Source organism: Biomphalaria glabrata, chromosome 14 (assembly GCF_947242115.1).
Source record: "Biomphalaria glabrata chromosome 14, xgBioGlab47.1, whole genome shotgun sequence".
NCBI lineage: Eukaryota > Metazoa > Mollusca > Gastropoda > Planorbidae > Biomphalaria > Biomphalaria glabrata.
The window spans coordinates 35587633-35608564 of NC_074724.1; the positions used below are offsets into that span (position 1 = coordinate 35587633).

Here is a 20932-nt window from a genome sequence, read left to right on the forward strand (position 1 = left end):
CTGTAAATAAAATTTTATCTCGTAAAAGTATTAATTATAGAACTACAGTGTGAGAACCGTTTATAAATTATTTTATAAATTTTCTGCATAAGCACTGACAATTTTAAGACTGGACATTTACAAATTCTATGCATAACATATGGCCAAGTTGAACGTGAGCGCTCCATTAGAAATCAAATTACACAGACTAAAAAAAAAAAGCTCTATAAACTAATTGAAAGATTTAAATAGTTTATTTTATTAACAAATTTATAACAGGTTGAATATAAAATAACAAACTTCAAATTTATTGGCACTGAAATAATGAAATGTTTGTTATAAACTTATCAAACAACAAACAGAAAAAAAGTTAACAAAAACATGTCAATTCTAATTCCAAACTTAATATCAACAAAGTGCTCTGACTAGCACTATTTCACAAACATATGCAGTGGCTGATACATGTTTCGGCAAAGCCACTTAAAGATAGGCAATTTAATCTTAACTTACTAAATCATAACTATTCTGTTTTGCCATGAGCTGCATAAGACCCAGTTGATTTTGTAATACAACTTAAGATTAAGTCATTCTTGCTTGAGAATAAATATATTAGTGAGATCAATTGGCATGGCTAGCATGGGGACCATTGAATTTATTAAAGTTCACAAGAAAAGGATACAAAAATACATTTCTTAACAGCCATAAGACATAATCTATTCAATGTTTTCTCATTGGCTGGCAAAGCATTCATTACTTTTTCACTAATATACATTTTTTGATATAATTTTGTGCAGACCCCTAAATTCAGACAATTTGAGATGGAAATCGTTATCACATCTGCAAGAATAAGTACAGCCACACAAAAATAATTTTACATTTTCTTTTAGGACTGGGGCGGTAGTCCTCTTCCTCTGCCTCGTAATCCCTTAGTCACCATCTGGTTGAAGGCTTCTCTGCCTCGTCCCATAGGATCTGAAAAAAATTGTAAAAATGTCTGTATTTCATGAAGACTGCTAGTTGATCAATCAAAGAAATACAAGAAATTTCATAAAATTATGTAAGATAGACACTAACTGCTACAGTGATCCCTGTTTGAGCGTCTCTACAAGGTATTTCATACAATTATGTAAGATAGACACTAAATGCTACAGTGACCCCAGTTTAACTTTCTCTACAAGGTATTTCATACAATTATGTAAGATAGACACTAAATGCTACAGTGACCCCAGTTTGAGTTTCTCTACAAGATATTTCATACAATTATGTAAGATAGACACTAAATGCTACTGTGACCCCAGTTTGAGTTTCTCTACAAGGTATTACATACAATTATGTAAGATAGACACTAAATGCTACAGTGACCCCAGTTTGAGTTTCTCTTATCGACATCTGATTGCTCTGTCAGATTCACTTCGTCATGGTATTATATAAGATGGCTTAAGATTAGGGTTTAAGTGATCCCATTTCATGATTAGACAATATCTAATCAGCTCAAAAAATCATGAGACCTATACATCATGCCCATAGACCACACAAGTAACACCCATCACATAGTTTGCTGTAATCTAGGGTTAACCCGAATCCTATAAATACGTTAAGAGTCAATAAATTGATAGAAATGTCTCTGCTCAAATACTTCATATGAAACAAATCACCAAATGGCCTATACATGCTTTGGTCCAGCCACTTTAAGACTATCTCACAATTTGTCTACCAGTCTCTTTAACTAAAATATATGTCCCTGTAAAAGTCAGTCTTAAGAGAAGTGGAAACAGGAAGTATATTTATACATTGTCTTCTAAAGATTTATGTTAGTAAAGGGAGGTGATCATGAATATAAAATAATTTTATTTTCGTCTGAGAAACTTTTATTTGAAAACCTTTCAAAAAAGGTAAGACAAGCTTTTATCGGGGTCCATCAGTTAATACGTTTCAAGTTTTTTAAAAAAAGTTTCTTTTTCAGACATTGCAATCTATAGGGCAGATGATGTAAAGTTAAAGATGTTCTCAAGCACAGCGACAAACGGCCTTTACTTTTACCTAACTAATGTCAGGTATTAGAGCTGGGTGGACGCAGAAGTGCCCAAAGATACCGAAATTAAGAATCTCAGTCTTCACCAGAATTCAAACCCGAGATCCCCATTCTGAAAGATAAGCACTTTACCACTCAAGTCATCGCGCCTCAATAAGTTTGAAGCTTCATGTTAAATACTTGATCTGTTAATAATGTGTTTGAGTTTGAACATTATTTTATAAGTCGTAAAAAAGACTTTTGTCATTTCTTAACCTTAACAAGTATCTCCAGCATAAATTTGGACATACTTCAATTCTGAAAAAACATATCAACCCCTTAATTCCACTCTTTGAGTCAACTTCTGACTTGACCTAAGACTTGACTGCCCTAAATCTCTGACCCTCAAAAAAATATGTACACCTGGGATTGACAAGTGTTTCTACATAAAAACTTAAAACCTTTTATGTACTAAAAGAGAATGTACTAATATATTATGTTTCACAAACCTGCACGACTAAAGCTATGAGAAGATGTTTCTTCTAAGTGCTAAATGAGAATGTACTAATATTATGTTTCACAAACCTCCACGACTAAAGCTATGAGATGATGTTTCTTCAAAGTCTACTCCTGGCCGTGAGCTATAGGGTCCTTGAGGCATATCTCCACTGGAATAACACTGAAAAATAAAAAAAATATTTGCACTTTTTGGTCCAAGATGACATTACTTCATTAGAATCTATTATTACAAAATTAATTGTATTTCATGGTTATATCAATGGTTTGGAACTAATTACTCTTAAGAATAACACACTTGCATTATAAGGCAAGAAATAGTGGATCCCACTTTAGACAAAAACTATTGAAAAGTAAGAGATTCAGATAGTGCTAGTCTGAACTTTCTTTTCTTTCTTCCCAACCTAATTGATTCATAGTGACATTTCCAATCCAGTTTTTCTGGTCAATTACTACACTTGATTAGAAACTATTCTGAGCATAAAAAACACTAATACAATTAAAGTCTTTTAATCTGACAGCCTTCAGGATGAAACGAATCAGAACACTGGAATTTGACATTGAAAGGTTTTCAAAGAAACCACTGAGTGTATTTAAACTCTAGAATTTTATTGAAATAGTTTCAAACAAACTATAGAACAGACTAAATGACATCTGAAGTACTTTTAGGGCTAAAAACAATTTTAATCAATGAATCAATCTTGATGAAATCATAAAGTTCTGGGAAACCTATTTTATTTTGTAGCTCTCCATTTGAAGATACTGTATGTTGGTTTGAGAATTATTTTTCTAAAGTTTTGACATGAGATTTGAATTTCTTTAGTGTATCTCTTAAGAGTTATCCCAGGTCATGTGATTATATCGTAACAGACAAGTTGTGTTTCATTTCCAAATATAGTCACAATAAATGTAACTGTCAGGTTGTAGTGACCCTACATCCTGTGACTAACATCCCCAACGATGCAGGTTTGTAACCACTGACCATAGATCATGATTCGAATTCGATCTTCAATTATTTAATTACACTTGAATAATAGAATAAAAAAGTACAATAAATTTTTGAGAATACTGAAGTCAAACCCAAATGCAAAACTGACTGCCCAATATTTTTACCTCTTGATCTAAATGTACATCTAGAAAGAGAGTCAGAGAGAATGTCAAACTTGCCCATACTTAGCGCCCTTGGCAGGCACAAGCCAAATCAAATCATTATGATTAACATAAGTCACAAATCCTTACGAAGTTAAGTATTTATCTTACTCTTTGTTAAGTATTCCTCTGACTCTTTTTGTATTTCTCTTGCTCAACAAAGATTGTGAATTTCGTAATGACTTAATGACTTACATGCTTCATAGAGGAACTATAACTGGAGCCAGGTCTGACAGCAACTGGTTTGACTAGATTCCCAGCTCTGATGAACCCAGGTGGTGGGGTAACAGAAGAAGCAGAGGTGGTAGGGAGGGCCACAGTTACTCCTCTGCCAAAAGGCAGTGCAGCAGATAATCCTGCATAACAAAAAATATAAACAATTTCTATGACATAGGTTCCAATGTTAGGAATAAAATGTAAATAAGCTTATCTAAAAGAAAAGGAGATTACATAGGAACTAGACCCACATTGAATCACTGTCACTTGATAAGCTTATTTAAAACAAAAGGAGATTACATAGGAACTAGACCCACATCTGAATCACTGACACTTGATAGACTTATCTAAAGAAAAGGAGATTACATAGGAACTAGACCCACATCTGAATCACTGACACTTGATAAACTATGATTTACAAATTGGGCAAGAATGAAGATAGGTCAAGTGCTAAGCTGCACATCTAAAAGCTTGTGCTGTTCACTCAAGATTTAAAACAATCCTTCAAACCACCATACTTGTCTTTACCAACCACCTTTACTTTCCCCAATTAATGTTAGGTACCCATTGGAGTTGGGTGGACTCAGATGCGCCCTGAAAATCCCAGAATTCAAAATCCCAGTCTTCACAGAGATTCAAATCCAGCCTGGAAGCCAAGCATTTAGCTAAACAGATTATGTTGATATTTGCTTATTAATTGATTTTTTATTGTTTAAAAAAAAATCTTTTAAATTAAAAGTTAAAAGGCTAATGGTTCAACATGCCAAAACAAAAGCTGATGCGGAGTGTTGTATATAAACTTTAGCCTAATTGATATTTATTTTTTGGCATATCTGCACACTTTAGGCCAAGCCATGCCCTTTAATCTTTCAGGAGCTATCTTCTACTCAGTAAATGCAGACAGTTCGTTAAAAATTATATTAATTACAATTCATGCATTTAAATCAGCTTATATAAAGTTCAAATATTAAACATTTTGGTTCTGGTTACTAAAGTATTAAAAAAAAAATGTTGTAAAAAGGGTTAATGTGTGTGCAGCCTACTGACACACATGATTCAGGCCAATCACACAGGTCAAGGGCTGTTGAATAAGGGACATTACTGCTAATGCATGCAATATGACCAATGTTATGGTCATGTGACCAAAAAGCCTTTACAGAAGAGAGACAGTGTGTTAGAAAGGACAGTTGAGTCCAGGACAGCAAGGCAGTAAGGACTGTGTGCTTCAAAGAGAGTCCTTGAAAATGTAGCTGTACGAGTCTAGAAGTAGACAGAGAAAGACTTGTGGTGTTTAGTAGGCAGTTCTATTGTGTTAAAGCATTTGAATTTGATGTAGCCAATTGTGTTGTATTGGCTTTTCATGTATTTGTCATTAAATCGCCACATTGTTACTTGAGACTCTTGTTGTCAAGTTCTTCTGTTAGATGTGCTGTGTTATGTTTAGCAGTGTTTACAGAAGGCCTGATTAGAAGAGAACATAACAATATATTTGTATATTCTTTTTACCCAAAGGTGGCTCTCTAGTCACCATCCACTATAGAATATAGTCACTATATTTCTTCTTTGTTGCTTGTACCATTGAGGGGAGAGATCTTAGTCCTACATTAGTATTGTACAGCAGTCTCTTCAACTTTTCATCCAGTTTTTGTAGACAGTGCTTGAGACTTACTGTACTCACTAGACAATGTTTTACTTACCATGAGCTGACTGGCTTAAGTGGCTGGAAAATGGGGCTGTCCTAGGAGGGCGAAGTTCTCTTAAAGTGGAGGATTTGATTTCTGATATCTCAACCTCCAACTCATCTGAATCACTATCACTTGATAAGCTTATCTAAAACAAAAGATTACATAGGAACTAGACACACATCTGAATCACTATCACTTGATAAGCTTATCTAAAACAAAAGATAACATAGGAACTAGACACACATCTGAATCACTATCACTTGATAAGCTTATCTAAAACAAAAGATTACATAGGAACTAGATACACATCTAAATCACTGTCACTTGATAAGCTTATCTCAAACAAAAGATTACATAGGAACTAGACACACATCTAAATCACTGTCACTTGATAAGCTTATCTCAAACAAAAGATTACATAGGAACTAGACACACATCTAAATCACTGTCACTTGATAAGCTTATCTAAAACAAAAGATTACATAGGAACTAGATACACATCTAAATCACTGTCACTTGATAAGCTTATCTAAAACAAAAGATTACATAGGAACTAGACACACATCTAAATCACTGTCACTTGATAAGCTTATCTCAAACAAAAGATTACATAGGAACTAGACACACATCTGAATCACTGTCACTTGATGAGATTATCTAAAACAAAAGATTACATAGGAACTAGACACACATCTAAATCACTGTCACTTGATAAGCTTATCTCAAACAAAAGATTACATAGGAACTAGACACACTGTCACTTGATGAGCTTATCTAAAACAAAAGATTACATAGGAACTAGACACACATCTAAACCAATGTCACTTGATAAGCTTATCTAAAACAAAAGATTACATAGGAACTAGACACACATCTGAATCACTGTCACTTGATAAGCTTATCTCAAACAAAAGATTACATAGGAACTAGACACACTGTCACTTGATGAGCTTATCTCAAACAAAAGATTACATAGGAACTAGACACACATCTGAATCACTGTCACTTGATGAGCTTATCTCAAACAAAAATTACATAGGAACTAGACAAACAAATGCTACTGTGAGCTACATGCCTTAACTAATAGTCTGAATTGTGTTTGGTTGATCTACATGTACCGAAGTAGTTTGAGGAAACATCACTTAAACGTTTATCACTTGCCCTTAGGTATGACCTCCCTTTAAGACCTTGAGTATTACGCAAACCAGTGATGTTCCACACCCTATTACTCGAACTCAGCTAGGAAAAGTAGCTAGCCAATCCAGCTTTGGGCTAGAACTTGCCCACCATAATGTCAGTTTTGTTTATTGATTCTGTTAGACTGTAAATGCATATCATTTAGCTGGCATTAGTGTACATTTGTAGACTTTGTTCCATAAGTTGCAGAGTAGTTTTGTACTTAACCATCATGTACAAACTCTTCTTATGTATACAGGATACTAGAGACTGCATGTAATTAATTAATGTACTGTAAGGTACACAGGTCTGATTTATTGGATGATATTTACATAACCAGTGTATTGTAATTGTTAATGTCACCTGTTCATTAATATAACCAAATGATTTGTCAGGGATCTGGTAACTAACCCAGCATGACTGGAGTAACCAAGTCCCAATTGCAAAACCAACGGAATCATCACATATGAACAGATCAAAACATGCATCTGAATAAATGCCATTTTTCTAAAACAAGGATACAGTATTAAATGTCATCATTTTCAGGATCTCCATTTTTGTATAGTTACATATTTCAAAATGGTATCCTGATAACACTATGGCAGGAGGTGAGGAGGTAGAAAAATGATATGTAGGTATGAGACTTATTGACAGACCATCGTTTATGCAGTCTAAACTCAGTGACTTTCATTATAGCAAGAGAACAGATTATTTTTAAAAAGTCGTCGCCAAGTGAAGAATCTTAAACATAATAACTTTTGAAACCCAGTTTTTAAATAACTTTCTGTACCTCCCCACATGGTGTATCACTAAACCCACTGCTTAGACAAAGTAAAAAACACATCAAAAGACAAGACAGTTTTAACATTTGTGTTACAAGCAGATGGCATTCTTAATCATACACCAAACAGACTCATTAATAATATAATGCCACTAGATCTAGACTGTTGACAGAAGATCGACTATGTACAGATGAATAGGTGGGTTATACCTTTCTATTGGGCGCCACTTGTTACAAGCAGATGGGATTCTTAATCATACACCAAACAGACTCATTTAGAGAAGTTTATGAGGACTTTAATCTTGATTCAACAAGTAATATTATGTCAATAATAACCTCGTTTACATTACTCCATTTTTTTTATCTTCCCCATCTTCCTCTTTCAACACACACTCGCACCATTCCACACTGCGCTGCGCATGTAACAATATGCAAACCCAGACAGCAGACCACTTACAAACAGACACAATCTAAACAGTAGTGTTGACATAATAAGAAAAGACAGATGACTTAAATATGCAACGATAGTATTATAACACTCAAGGTTTGATAGAAACTGGCAGTTTGTTTTGTGGACCTTTATCCCCAATGACCTAAAGGAAGGTGTAAATCAAACTACACTAAGTATCACTAATCTATTGAAAGTGTTATATGGTTATTACCGTTACGCGTTCAATTGCCTCAGTTGCTGTTCGCTCAAGCTGTGGGGGTGAAATGGCCCTGACAGACTCAGATCTGCCAAACCTTGGCCCTCGTGCTCTTCTATCTGGCTCTGAAAACAACAACGTCCAGGGTGTTAAAAAAAAACAAACTTAACTACAAAATACTAATTATAATAAATTATGTTATTTCAAAATTACACTAAAATAATCCTTGTAGTTAATGGCAAATATAACAAATGTTTAAAAAATCTAAATGTAACAAAGGTTCACAAAACAGATAGTGGCAATTAAAGAGTTTTTAAAAACAATAACAATTAGCTACGAAGCTGTTCTAAACTAAAATAAAACTAGGGGATAAGGTGAAACAACAAGGATATGGGCAGTTGTTCTTCTGCTTCAGCAGATGGTCAAAGCTAACACTCATCTTGTTCTAGACCACCAGTGTTTCCCAAAGTGGGGTATGCGTACCCCCAGGGGTACGGGAAGACTTTGGAGGGGGTACGTGCTGCAGCTCATTGACTATGCTGATTTTTTTAAAATACCCATTAATTATGTTCTGTTGATAAATGAAAGTGTGGTGGGGAAGAGTCAAAGGGTACTCAGCATTACAAAATTTATAAAAGGGGTACACATAGGTAAAAAGTTTGGGAAACACTGTTCTAGACAGTCACAAGCCAATTTCAGAGGGACATATCCATCATAGTCCATAACAAATTATGACCAAAAAAGTTAAAGTCAGAAGTTGTTGTTGAACTTGTTTTAAACATTGTTGGTGTTTAGGGGCACGGCTTCAAGAAGTATGTTTTGATTTCTCATGTATCTTATTTTGCTCTTATGATGAGCTAAATTCTAAGTAAAAGAAATTTGATGTTCACAAACCATTCTTTTTTCCCAGGGGCACCAACAAAAAGGAGCCATTCGTTTCATCAGGCATATGACGGGGGCTTAAATCACAACCAAACATGTTGGCCAGCAAGTCAAATATGACAAAACTGAAACAAGAAAGTAAACAATTTCACTTGATGTTTTTAAATCCACAGTGATCTAATCTACAATATTGCTGTTATCTATGTGTTTGAGAGTGCATGTAAACAATGAGGTGCACACAAATTTATAACATTTCATCCATTTGAAATTCTTGTAAATTGTCTGAAGTTTACCAACAAATGCTGATCTGCGTGAGAGTCTGATGTTGTCTTCAAGATGGCTTAGTAGGAATAGTCTGCCATTTTACATCATTCTTGTTACCTACTGCCATAAAGTTACCCTGGCAACATCTTTTGACCATCAGTGTTAATTAGGATGATAAGCTTAAAAGAGATCTATAGGGCAGATGATGTAAATGTCATCTGTTTCTGTGGCCAATGGTTAACAAAGGTGTCACATGGCCAGCACAATGACCAACTGCCTTTACTCTTCCTCAACTAATGTCTGGTACCCTTAAGGTGCTAGGTGGACTCAGGGTGCCCAAAAGATCAAGAAATTAAAAATCCCACTCTTCACCAGGATTCAAACCCGGGACTCCCAGTTCAGAAACCAAGCGCTTTACCACTCAGTCACAGCGCCTCCATAATAAACTTGCTTGTCTTATGTTTTATAAACTGTTGGTTTGAGAATCTATTTTAAAAACATGTAGCAACATTATATTTGACTATCCTAAAGTCTTACAAGACTGTGAGCAGAAGCTTGGTAACAAAGCATTGTAGCTTCAGCTTCATTATATTTGTTAAACCCTTATAACTAAAATACTAATGCAACTTACCTATACCTCTTGACAATGGCTATTGAACAGAAAGGTGTGTCAGCTTCTTGATGGAAATGACATCTGTGAAATGTTCAGGGAAATCTAATTACACAGGGAAATAGACAATAAGAAATGACATCTGCAGAATGTTAAGAGAAATCTAGTCACACAGGCGAGTAGACAGTAACAATCACTAATAAATGACAGTACAGTCAGGGTTCCTACAAAATGTTAACTCATATCAAAACAATTGACTAAATATTGGACCACTAAATATTAAAAAATTTAGACCACTCTTGATTTTAAAAAAAAAAAAGGTTCAGCTCAAATATTGATATTTGATCACGTTAAAATCAAATCTAATGTGTGCGTGCATAGGCGTGTGTGTGTGTGTGAGAGAGAGGGGGGGGGAAGGGTGGTGAATAAAGAGCATGAGGGAAGTATGGTCAAGAGGCCAAGTGCGCTTGAACTTGGCTTGGCTACCTAGAAGGGGGCTCAAGGTTTGACACCCGACTCGTGGCAGAGTTGTGTTTACTGAGCGCCTAAAGATTGGACCAAAAGCGCTCTGAGCATGCTATAAGCAGGAAAGTAGCGCTTTATAAAAGCTATAATAATAATGTGCTTCAGACTCACAAACAAAAAATCACTCCCACAACAACCACTACTGTTTTGTACCCTCCTGTACTTTGAAATTTTGACAAGATGAGAATGGTGTTGAGGGAGGAAACTAATAAATAGGCAGAGAAAGTATTCTACTGAAGCAAGAAGTATTGTAATGAGTAGAAATATATTCAAGTTAAGTAGTTCCTCTTTCAGACCTTGTGGTCTATAGGGCAGATGATGTAAAGGTCATGTGTTTCTGTGGCCTATGGTTAACGAGGGTGTCATGAGGCCAGCAAAACAAACAACCGCCTTTACTTTTCCTCAACTAATGTCAGATACCCATTAGAGCTGGGTGTACTCAGAGGCGCCCAAAGATCCCAAAATTAAAAATCCCAGTCTTCACAAGAATTTGAACCCGGAACCCCCAGTTTGGAAGCCAAGCACTTTACCACTCAGCCACCGCACCTCTATAAATATATAAATAATTTATATATGTTTGCATCTAAGACTCCTATGACACTGCCTTAATGTTTCTTTAATGGTTTTACTCATCCAGCATAATTAGATATGCACTGAATGATGTGAGCATCTTTACATTTACCACACATTATGGCACTTGAGTAGAAGAGTTTTGAATAATGAACTTTGTTAAAGTAATGGCTAGAAGTAACGGCTGACATGAGCAGCCGGTGGGCTCAGTTTAAACTCCATATTAATTGGTGTAAGGGATTCACAAGAGCTAAGACAATTTGGGGTTAAGCATTAAGAAGAGAAAAGTAAAACAAACTGAAAAATGTCTGGCATGTAATTTTTGAGGGAATGAAACCAAGTTGGATTGCTTTTCTTACTTTTGGTCTGTTTCTATTCATTAACAGAACAATCCATTCTACTATTTTTACTGAAGTGGCTAGAGTAAAAAAAAAACAATCAAATTCAAGTACCCTTGAGACAAGTCTATTGGTCATTCCCCAAGTGGCATTCACCTCTTTCAGTGAACTGAGCTAAATGATGACAAGATCCCATCACGGCGGAATGGTCAAAGCAAAACCAGTAGCGAATCAAACCAACTTGGGGTCAACAGTTCAACACTTCCCTTGCTTCACGATCCTGTTTAAAGTAGACAAGAATATTGAAAGCATTTACCTAATGCATCCGGTGTAGTCCCATCTGTTTTGTATGAGGGTATCGTAAATCTGTGAGACAGCAGGTCTTTCCTTCAAAGCCATGGACAGTTCCAGCAAAGTAAGCACCAGATCTTCAACACAGTAGATCTTTGTTAAAGTGTCAGGCTCGTGTGGTGCACCCCGGTCATGTATGTAGTATAAACAGTTCTCAACTCTATCCCTGTGAGCTGACTGATGACAAGAAGATAAAAGTTATTAAAATATTTGTGAAGAAATTACTTTCAAAAGGATTTTTTTTTTAGACATTTAGAGAAAACTTAATACTTTTTTCATTCATTACATCTTCACCCACATCCATCTACTGTGTGACATATTTTGAGGCAAAATGTAGTTCTACTTTGTGACATATTTTTGTGCCAAAATGTAGTTCTACTTTGTGACATATTTTTGTGCCAAAATGTAGTTCTACTTTGTGACATATTTTGTGGCAAAATGTAGTTCTACTTTGTGACATATTTGGAGGTGAAATGTAGCTCTACTTTGTGACATATTTGGAGGAAAAATGTAGTTCTACTTTGTGACATATTTGGAGGTGAAATGTAGCTCTACTATGTGACAGATTTGGAGGTGAAATGTATCTCTACTTTGTGACATATTTGGAGGTGTAATGTAGCTCTACTTTGTGATACATTTGGAGGTGAAATGTAGTTCTACTTTGTGACATATTTTGTGGCAAAATGTAGCTCTACTATGTGACATATTTGGAGGTAAAATGTAGTTCTACTATGTGACATATTTGAAGGTAAAATGTAGTTCTACTATGTGACATATTTGGAGGTAAAATGTAGCTCTACTATGTGACATATTTGGAGGTAAAATGTATCTCTACTATGTGACAGATTTGGAGGTAAAATGTAGCTCTACTATGTGACAGATTTGGAGGTAAAATGTAGCTCTACTATGTGACATATTTGGAGGTAAAATGTAGCTCTATTTTGTGACATATTTGGAGATAAAATGTAGTTCTACTTTGTGACATATTTTGTGGCTAAATGTAGCTCTTGTTTATTTTAAGTGGCGACAATATTCTGAATACATTTCAATAGCATGCCAGTTTAATTTCCAACAGCCAATTACAAGCACTTAAATGTCCATGTGTGTAACTCACCAGACAAAAAAGTATATCTATACTATCCTCATCTGGCTGACAAAATCTTTCAATTTCCTGCCACAGACTTTTCATGTTAGTTTCTCCTCGTTCATCATCAATGGGGATCTGGTGATGTTTTTCAGCTGAACGAAAAAAGAAAATTGATATCATAAATATTAAACTACATAAAATCTTTGCTTTAATAGTTTCCATAAGTTTAGGTAGTTGTCTTGAGATCAATACAATTATCCCAATATACTAATGCTGAAGGTATTGACCTACTAAGAAATATCTGTTTTAGGTACAAATGTTGCCACTGAGTGAAATATCTTTTATATTGGACACTAATGGTGACAGGAAAAGTATTTCTAACAGGGGAAAATGTAAAAGAGCAATCAATTCAAGGGAGAATCAAACAGTTATATCAACTGAGGGGATAATGACAGATGACCTCACAGATACCTTCAAGGCTCTTAACATCCCTAAGAAGATTCTGGGTGGTACTGCCACATCACCAGAAAATTTCTCAGTGGACACTGTTAAAGTGACTACAATGAATTTGTTTCAATGCCAGAGAATGAGTATTAGTTCTTTTTAGACATAATAATAATAATAATGGCAATGTCTTTAATTCTGAAGATTAATGATGAGTGCGGTGTTACACATGACTATGGAAACCTGGCTGCGATGAGCATATTTCATCACATCTAGTTGCATGCTGACAAAGCAAACACTTCTCTAAAAGCTTAGACAAAGTAATGACCACACTATCCACTTACCAAACTCAATGGCTATGGACCTGTTTCCTTGAGGGGGCTCTCCTGGGTTGATGACTTTATGAAACTCTCTTAGTATGCCGTGCTGCAAGGAGATCCACACTAACCCAACCTCCATTGGAATATGTGGTTCATTCCCTTCATCGTACATTACTTGGAAATCCACTAGAAGGAATTTAGTGGTGCGCAGTTCTGATGTTTGAAAAAAAAAAGTTTGTTAACCTTTCTACTCCAATGACATGATATGATTTTTTTTTATGGTTGTTTAGCATTCAGGTACTGAGAGGATTTAGCCCCCTGACCCCTCAGCATGGCATGGCATCTCGGTGGAAATGTCTAGTAGTGGAACTAGATAGTTAAGATAGGCTTAGAATGGAAAGTGAACAAGACCTCTTCCGAGCTACCTAGTGTAAGCTTTTGTTTTCAATCGGTTAGAGATAAACAAATAGCATGGCCAGTCCAAATAGGTGTGTCACACCGTTCCACCAAGGAGCCTGACATAGTAGAGCAGCGATTCTCAACATTTTATGCTCAGCGACCCCTTTTTACAATCCCCCACTTAGCCGCGACCCTCCCCTCCCCCGCACACACACAGCAATTGAAGAATAGACAATAACAATACATTTTTTTCAATGGTCTTTGGCGACCCCTGGCAAATTGTCAATTGACCCCCAAGGGGGTTGCGGCCCACAGGTTGAGAACCCCTGTAGTAGAGCAATAGGAGTGGCGGTCTTTCCACAGAATTGTGGCGGCTACAGTATAGGAATATGAGACAAATTTCCCATTGTTAGCACTACCCTTGGCTGCTTATAATGACCATGACCTGTTCCAGGGAGTGGTATATTGTGTACCTGGTACAGTCCCTGTCCTACAGGAATTTATCGAAATTACTGTAGTAGAAAAATTAACTTCTGGATAGTGCAAAATAATGAGAGTATACTGACATTTAAAATCAAGTAAAAAAAAGTGTATTGAATCTATAAAATCTTAATAAAAAGCAAATTGGAAAACTGTTCTCAAAAAAGATCTTTTTCTTTTTTTTTTTTTGGAATGGTTAGACTTCTAATTATTGGGCATTAATCATGCTAGATATCAGAGTATACATTTTTTTACAAAAGTATCATGTCATGTCCCCCAAATCCCTTTTGTTCATTGCATTCTAAAATAAAATAAAGAAATAATAAATATGAAAACAAAATGTAGAAATATGTTTGAGGAATGGAGATTTAAGGGTGTGCAATCTAAAATTAAAATTATTTTTTTTTCAGTATTAAAAAAATAAAGAGCTTAAGATTTTAAGTCAAATCAGTTCTCAAAATGGATACTCTAAAACTTTTTTTTTTATTGACCATTGAGCAATTTTGAATATCAATATATTTATATAATGTAAGATCTATTTTCATAATTCATGTTAATATATTATATTATTTATTTCTAGACTAAGCTTAAATCTAGTTGAGCATGGAATAGACTGCCTGTTTCAGACTAGCAAACCCTTGATTAAGTACTTTAAATTTATAATGAATTTTATGATATTTTCAAACAGGGTAATACTTGCATTGTGAATACAATTAACTTTACTGACCTGTGCTTTTTTTGTTCGCAGGCTGAAGCAAACCTTGCAACATTTTGATCTCCTGCCGTCTTCGAGTTAAGTCATCCAAAGCTGGGTTGGCTCGACCCTACATAAATTCAGAAGTGTGAAGTTTATTACATAGCTAACATCAACTCACTCAGTCTGTAAGTCAAATGTTTGTACACGTTATTTCTCCCACACCCAATTCAGATTAAGCTGAAATTTTCCAATTATTTCTTTTACCTGACAACATAAGAATCAAGTTAAAAAATATGAACCAATTAGTTAATTAACTATTGGTAATTAATTACTTTGCTTGGTATCTTGAACAAGGGAAAGAAATCATACTTGACAGATGTGGTGGTAAAAATAATAAGTAGGATTTGATTTGATTTGTTTGATTTGAGGCACATCGGCACAATTTAGGCCATGTCGTGCCTGATAATAAGTAGGATTAGTCCCCTTGAGGACTCTTGAGCCCTGAGTGAACATTTTGTTATGCATTTAAAAAAGATCATATAAACTTTCACCAAGATAGGATCATAGTGCATTAAGAAATCTAAAAGCTAAACAAAAACAATTGGTAAAATATTTCTCATCGCACAGATTTATTATGTGTAGGTCAATGATACATATAATTGCATGACTGATCCAGACTTATTGACACAATTACACTCAATATAAGCTATGTTTTTTTTTTAAAGTATTTTCTATGTTTTTCTTGTTTTGTTTCTATTTTCATTCAATGAAATATTATGCTGAAGGATGTCTCTATGTAAACATTTACTTTTAAGCCCATTATCAATCATTTGTCAGGGACAGTTTTGTTTAGTTTAGTTTTTTTATTTGAATTATGTGACCTAAAAAAAATGTACAGACCTTTTTTTTCTTTTTGCTGGACATTTGGAAAAGGTTTTCAGCCCCTCAATGTGGACCTCTAGGTCTCTGTGAGAGTAAGTTTGTTTGCTTGACTACTATTGTTATTGTGTGTACTAAACTGTGTGACATCAGTGACCTGTGTCTGTTGACTTAAAAAAAAATGACCCTATGTTGTTGTCATACTGGACTTTGTGAGTTGTGTTTATCACTGGCAGTCTTACAAGAGTGACTAGCCAACATAGTTTTATGGCTCTACAACTAAAGGAAGGCTACTTCACTACCTCTTCCCAGATAACTTTATTAGATCTATTTTTACCATAACTTTATTAGATCTATTTTTACCATACCGAGTCTGTCCCCACATCACATGTATCAAAGCCTTGGTCCAGGAAATTTTCACTTTGCACTGGTTATATTGGGACTTTCCCCAAAGACTTTTAAACCTACAAATCTCTTTTCTCTCTTGAGTTTTATATTTATCATCCAGTTTACATTGCTTAATTACTAAAGAAATAACATACAGTGATCGAAGAAAAAGAAGATAATGCAACTTTATTGTCGTTTGAGGAAATGGTCAATGTGCATGTTTTTTTTCTCCCTTTATTAATTTAATTTTCTTTTTTGCGTTATTGAAAAGCCTTTCTTTATATTTAAAACAGATGCATCTACAGTAAATATTAAAACACTAAAAGTTGACAATGATCAACTAAAAGAAATAAACTATGACACTCATCAAAATTGTGAACAGATTTTTTTTTTCTTCCAATTTTAAATAAATCTTAAAACTTTGAAAAAAAATAATAAAAATCCTGAATTTACAAGTTTAGATTTTCTGAAAACTGAACAACAGATACAACAAATTGGAATTCTTAAATTCTGAAAAAAAAGAAAACTTTGAGAAAAAAAATGGTAAAAAGGGGATTAAACCAAACAGAGTTTTAGAATCATTGTGTTAGAACTACAGCTTACACAAATGTCATACTTACAGCTATAAACTGTCTGAGACAATCTTGTTTCCCATAGTTTGTGGGTTCACGCTTGGCCTGGGCCTCATACATTTCTCTTTCATTGTTAGACAGGGACTGCAGTGGATAAAGGGTTAAATCAACAGCTTTTTATCTAAACAAAACTGGTATAAGAAATCAATAGACTAAACATAAGGTAGTGCAAACATACCAGCCATTTAGCATAGCAAAGATCTGGCATCTCTTTCATTGAAGGCTTCCGTTTGGTGTTTCTATAAATATTTTGTTGTTCTTCCAGCATAAACATATAGAACCCATTTGGACGTTTTTTGGATGACATCTAAGAATAAAAAAAAATTTCAAATGATAACTTTCTTTTTTTTTAAAACCTTTCAAGTCAATTTCTTCCATACTTTGCTTTAAAAAAATGTTAATCAGAATAGGAATGTAAGATTTTGATTTTTTTCTTCTTATCGCTAGTTAATAATTAAATCTAGTAAACAACATCACACGACTTGCTCATAAAATAGTAAATAGAGTAAATAGTTTTACTGCTAATTAGTCGATTTGAATATAGACCGTAATAGAATAGTTAAGAAGATTAAAGCGCAAATGTTGGTATGTTGATAATGGCGTGACAAAATATAGAAGTAAAGAACTGATACTGCATAATGATGAACTTTAGAGCTAAGAGGATGTGCCTTCAATAATTGAACCACTATATTATGGCTCATCTTGTAGAACACTTTTTCATGGGACCTGTGGGGCCCTATTCTTCAGAGATGTTCCCACCCACGTATATTGCAGGTTTAGGTGGTGTTCCCTTTGGTGCTAGAGTAGCCAGCTATTTTTTGTTTGGCATGCTTATCTTCCAGAGCTGCGACCAATGCGTTTTCGATTTTCATAGCTTTTTCTGCTCGCTTTCTTTTCCACATAGTGCAGTTTTGTGCGATGTTGTCACCAACAATGTAAAATATATGAAATATAACTCTGAAATATATTTATGTCTATATTATGTTTATACGGACACATAAACATTTCTTATCGCCTACGTAGACAGTAAACAGCACACATCTATAGTTCAACATTTAAGTTTGTGTGCATATGCCACCACCTTTCACATATTTGCAGACATTAGAGATTGTATTATTGATCTTAATTTAATTGATAGGTTGAAGTAGTGTACGGGATTGATGATATGAATGCTAGATCTAGCAGTGATTTAGTGATGGGAGTTTCTGGCAAGATTTGGAGGATAGAAGTGGTTTAGTCATTTAGTGGATATTGAGAGCGATTGGAGTTTTGGGCAAGATGAGGATAGTGGGGATTAATATTATTATTATAATATGGACATGGATGCTAGCACTCTAACTCTAACAATGAGGGGAGTTTCTGGCGAGATAGTGGATGGCACTAAGTCTAAGACTAAGACTAGAATAGATCTATTAACTATTATTTTAATCTATAGTTAATTAAGTTAATAATAGTAATAGATGATTAGATCTTGATCTAGTAAAATCTAGTTAAGTCACTTAAGTTATCTACTAGATCATCTAGAATTCTAGATCTAACTAATGATGATAGATCTAGTTTTTTAGTATTGATTTGATACAATGATTTCAATGATAGGGTGCCGCTGATGATCTAAATCTAGCTAGATTTTCTAGTATTTCTAGTCTGCTACGTCCACTGCTACACTACGACGGTGACTGCTAGATTCTTAAATCTTAATCTTATTTCTAGAGTTAGACTGACTAGACTCCTAGGGCTAGAACTAGATCTATTTTAGTATTTAAATCTAGATCTATAAGGAGGGTCTAGATCTAGATCTAAATCTGGAAAACTACAATACAGTTTGGATAACCTTTTTTTTTTTTTGTTTCGCAAAGAAGTTTCGTTATCAATCAGCTTACTTTCAATTTAAATTTGTAGTCTTCTGATAGCGACTTCCGTTCAAGAGTCAGCTGTAGTTCTGTTAGTTTTAACATATTATATAGGTTTGTGTTATAGATCTATTTCTAGTATTGATATATGTCAGTGTGTTAGAAACAGTTTGGGAAGATCTCACATACATATATGACTATGAGCAGTGTTTTTTTGTTTTTTTTAAAGAATAGGCCGTACCGGTGCGTAGCCTACCGTCACAAAAAAAAAAAGCACTGATTATGAGACAAAAGGAAAAGTACTTGTTGCAGGCAGGGGCAGAAGACTAAAACGTGTAGCCTACATCTATATACCCAAAGTGAACAACGGCTTTGGCTTTGTCAGCATCAGTTGTGGGAAAATATGCAGGTCGTAACTGGGCTTGCCCATAGCCATGTAAAACACTGCACTCATCTTTAATCTTGAGAATCGAAGACATCGCCATTTCTATGTCTATATTATGTCTCTAAATAGTAAATGTAGAATCTATACAATCTAGATCTAAATCTAGAGTCTAGACTCGATGACAATTTGCCAGGGGTCGACAAATACCACCATCGAAAATGTGAAATTTTATTTTTGTCTATTTAATAAGCTAGTTAGGAAAACCAGTGACTTGGCAGAATTTAGGTCATTGGTTAATATGCATGACGCGTAGGACGTAATCATCTTCTTTTTTGAAGTAACGTCTGTATTATATAAGATAAGATATAGGCTACAAAGTTTTTTCCATTGGAAGTTAGGCTGACTATATTTTTATTGTCATTCGAGGGTGTTAAACATTTTAAATATTACAGCATATATAAATTATCCTGGCAGTTAATTAATGGGAATTAACCTAATCGATCGCACAACGCGAAGTTACGTGATAGAGAACATTTTGTTTCCAGGGTGACGTCGTCATGAAATTGAAATGCAGTTTCGTTAGTAATTATTTATACGCCATAGTTCTATAGACAACGTAATTGGAGGTCATATTGTCATGATAGAATTGGGTTACCGCAGACACATGCACGTGCAGAGCAGGACAGATTGAAGATAATTGCGAGCCTGGAGTTTGCACTGTGACTATAAGGCGTGCTTGCATGTTAACTCTGCTGTAGATGTGCACATAACTTAGGCGTGCTGACACAGTATTGTTATGTATAACAATCATATCCTTGTTTTGTCACATCCTATCATTGAATCATTAAACCTTTTTTTTAAGGTGAGGCCCAATATAAAATTTAAAAAAATACATATAGACCTACGTTTCAATCTTGCTATATAATAGTAGAATTAGTAGAAATATTATGATATGATAATAACTTGTATCACAAACGATATATTCATCTGCTGCATTTTGTGTATTTACCAATGGTACACAACTCATTATTAGTACCGTAGATTCTTATCTTATCTTATATGATACAGACGTTACTTCAAAAAAGAAGATGATTACGTCCTGCGCGTCATGCATTTAGTCATGCATATTAACCAGTGACCTAAACTCCACCAAGTCACTGGTTTTCCTAGCTAGTTCAGGCAACCCATTCCATGCTCTAATAGCACTAGGGAAGAAGGAGTATTTGTACAAATTTGTCCTAACATATGGAACGAGGAATGTGCCTTTATCTTTGTGTCTTTCTGAGTATTTTATTAAATTTTGTATTTGAGGATTATGGTTCAGTGTTTTATGTATAATTGCTACTTTACTTTTGAGTCTTCTGTCCTGAAGGCTTTCTAAATTTAGTGATTTTACTAAAGGTGTTACTCTAGTCAAATGTGAATATTCGTTTGTTATGAATCTCACTGCTCTATTTTGTGTCTGTTCCAGTTTCTTAATGTTTTCTTGAGTTGAGGGGTCCCAAAAAGAGGATGCATATTCTATTATTGGCATAAAACCAAGGTTAAATAACATTTTAGTTTTATGTTCTTATTTGATTAATAGAAATTTCTTTTAATAAACCCTAATGCTTTGTTTGATTTTTTTTTTTATAGTTTCATCAATATGGGTTGCAAAGATTGTGTTGCAAAA

General features: G+C 34.7%; 1 protein-coding gene across 1 annotated transcript; it reads right to left on the reverse strand.

Annotated features, from left to right (window-relative positions):
* Positions 1–214: 214 nt before the first annotated feature.
* On the reverse strand, positions 215–18951 carry LOC106073594 (protein maelstrom homolog). Its single transcript, XM_056009785.1, has 14 exons — positions 18906–18951; positions 17204–17332; positions 17014–17109; positions 15158–15254; positions 13576–13764; positions 12815–12939; positions 11666–11877; positions 9938–10000; positions 9055–9167; positions 8176–8285; positions 5569–5701; positions 3851–4011; positions 2576–2669; positions 215–951 (listed from the first exon to the last, which is right to left on the reverse strand). The coding sequence occupies exons 2-14, from the start codon at positions 17330–17332 to the stop codon at positions 863–865; spliced, it is 1611 nt and encodes a 536-aa protein (XP_055865760.1). The 5' UTR covers positions 18906–18951; the 3' UTR covers positions 215–862.
* Between the last annotated feature and the right edge of the window lie 1981 nt (positions 18952–20932).

Coding starts and splice junctions, on each gene's coding strand:
- LOC106073594 (XM_056009785.1), bottom strand. CDS start 17,332: ATGTCATCCAAAAAACGTCCAAATGGGTTCTATATGTTTATGCTGGAA. Junction 17,110..17,203: donor TTTGCTATGCTAAATGGCTG/GTATGTTTGCAC, acceptor TATCCACTGCAG/TCCCTGTCTAACAATGAAAG. Junction 15,255..17,013: donor GTCTCAGACAGTTTATAGCT/GTAAGTATGACA, acceptor GAATTTATGTAG/GGTCGAGCCAACCCAGCTTT.